The 2,690-nt window shown below is 37.0% G+C and overlaps 1 protein-coding gene across 1 annotated transcript; it reads left to right on the forward strand.

Moving 5' to 3' along the window:
• The first annotated feature begins 901 nt into the window (after window positions 1–901).
• LOC132037743 (cytidine deaminase 1-like) lies at window positions 902–2,270 on the forward strand. The gene has a single exon (XM_059428347.1). The coding sequence runs from the start codon at window positions 1,084–1,086 to the stop codon at window positions 2,158–2,160; it is 1,077 nt and encodes a 358-aa protein (XP_059284330.1). The 5' UTR covers window positions 902–1,083; the 3' UTR covers window positions 2,161–2,270.
• Window positions 2,271–2,690: the final 420 nt, after the last annotated feature.

The raw sequence follows: 2,690 nt of genomic DNA on the forward strand, positions 1-2,690 counted from the left end.
GTATGACAAATTAAAAAGGAAAAAATGTCACATATGTATAAAATGGAGCAGGAGGAAATAAATAAGAAGAATACTTTGGTATTATTTAAACAAAATAATTTGATTACTTCACTCGCATTCTACCTAACCACTTTTAAAATGAAAAGAAGTCAGCCTACAAATAAAACAGATTGAGTTAATATTATTTTGGTCCTTCAATTATTGATAAATTTTAATTTTAATTTTTGTGATACCTCATTTATTTTCTTCATAAAGGGACAAAACTATAAATTTTAATTAATTAAAAATTAAATATATTGAGCCATATATATTATAAAAATCGAAATTTACTAATAATAAGAGGACCAAAAATGCTATTATCCCAAAAAGCTCAATATCCAATTCGATGTTCCTACTTGTACGATCTTTTAATGTTAGCCTCTTAACTTTACGAGAAATCTTCAATTAGACACCTCAAATTGTAAACAATATCAATATGCAGGCATTTAAGATGCTTTTAACAATTGATAAATCTATGCAGGCGTTGATATAATTGAGTTGTACGGCAAGATACGATGCGATTTTTCTCTCTCTCAAATACGATGTGATGTGATACACATGAAAAGAGTGAATGCACCATTTTGAAAAGAAAACTAAAGGTAAATCATTAGGGTCATTGGCACTTATGCCCCTACTTTAAACTGGTCTTTAATTATTATTTTCACGGACATAAACTTATATTTTCATAACATAATTTAAAAATTATGTTCCGTGTCTATAGAAAACTTATTCCTAGCTAAGCATAAGTTTGATTTAGCAAAAATAAAAAACCAGCACATTTGAAGGGCAAATCATGTAATTTCTTCTTCAAATCATTATTCACCAACGACCAAAACATGTTCTATAAATGGGCTTCCATCCTCACATTATTTTCCCCCCTTCTCCCTCATTTCAAGGAGCTCCCCTTAAGTGCCAAAACGTCTTCCCCACCCCACCCCCAACTTAGATCCCACACAAAACCTTCTCTCGAGAAAACACAAAGAATAGCAAAAAATAAATAGATAAAAAAGGGTTTCTTTTAATATTAGAGAAGGAATTATCAATATGATGGATGAAGTAAAATTTGTGGTGGAAGCGTCAGAGGCAGAGTCCCTTGCCAAGAAACTAGGCCTACCTTCTGTCCACCACCTCCTCCCTGTCTTAGTTCAACCCGCTCAATCCCTAGCCCGTCCACCTATCTCCAACTACCCTGTCGCCGCAGTTGGTCTAGGATCTGACGGTCGTCTCTTCCTCGGTGTTAACCTTGAATTCCCTGGAGTACCCCTTCACCACTCTGTCCACGCCGAACAGTTTCTTTTAACCAATCTCGCTGTCCACCGCTGCCCCCGCCTCCTTGCATTTGCTGTCTCGGCTGCCCCCTGTGGCCACTGCCGACAGTTCCTTCAAGAAACACGTAACTCTTCTGATATCAAAATCCATATCACATCCACTCAAAACAATCCTGACATGTTTCAACCGTTGCGTGATATCTTGCCTAACCCGTTTGGTCCGTTTGATTTGTTGGATGATGAAACTCCTTTGCTCCTTGAGAGGCATAACAACGGTTTATCCCTCTCCGAAGATCTGTGCAATGGGTTTTCAGTGAATTCGGGAAATCTAAGCAATGGTTCTAACAAGAATGAGATTTCAGTGAATTCGGGAAATCTAACCAATGGTTCTAACAAGAATGAGATTTCAGTGAATTCGGGAAATCTGAGCAATGGTTATGAGATTTCAGTGAATTCGGGAAATCTAAGCAATGGTTCTGACAAAAGCGGGAGTACCCTTTTAAGGATTGCAGCATTGGAAGCTGCTAACGATTCACACGCACCTTACAGTGGGTGTCCATCAGGGGTGGCACTTATGGATTGTGAAGGGAAGATATATAGAGGTTCTTATGTGGAATCTGCTGCTTATAATCCAAGTTTAGGGCCAGTGCAAGCGGCATTGGTGGCTTTTGTTGCCAGAGGTGGTGGTGGATATGAACGGATTGTGGCGGCGGCTTTGGTGGAGAAGGAAGGTGCAAAGGTAAGGCAAGAGGATACTGCTAGGCTGTTTCTCAAGTTGGTTTCTCCTAAATGTGACTTGAAGGTGTTTCATTGCTGTTTTGCTGAAAATGGGTGTAAAAAGATTGATGATTGATCTGATTTTAACCAATATTTGTTCATTCTGCACTTGTAAGTTGCCTTGTAAAAATTATCCAGTTTGATGAGAATTAATGAATCAATAAAACATAAATAATCCACCCCTTCCCATCAGGATCCAACTCTAATTTGCTTGGGATTGACGCACACTTATTTCTTGTATATCGGCTCATTTGGTTCACGGACTAAATTATTCTAGGATTATAGTCTTGAATTATAATACTTGGATTAATTTATCTCACTTGGGAGGTGGTCTAAAATAATTTCAAATTTGATAGGATAAGGTGGAATATCATAAGATTAAATTTATACTATGTTTGATAAATTTATACAATCAATCAAACACAGTATATATAAATTTAATACCACTCATGAGAGATCTCACCTTATTCCGCTTACCAAACGGCCCCAAATTGTGCTAAACTAAAAGAATAGATCTTATTGCTAGGCTTAAGTTAGTGGCAGTACTTCATGCGATTCATGCTTCTGTGTGTCCTTTACAAATAATAGCTGTTAAATTTAACTTTC

This window comes from Lycium ferocissimum, chromosome 11, assembly GCF_029784015.1.
Source record: "Lycium ferocissimum isolate CSIRO_LF1 chromosome 11, AGI_CSIRO_Lferr_CH_V1, whole genome shotgun sequence".
NCBI lineage: Eukaryota > Viridiplantae > Streptophyta > Magnoliopsida > Solanales > Solanaceae > Lycium > Lycium ferocissimum.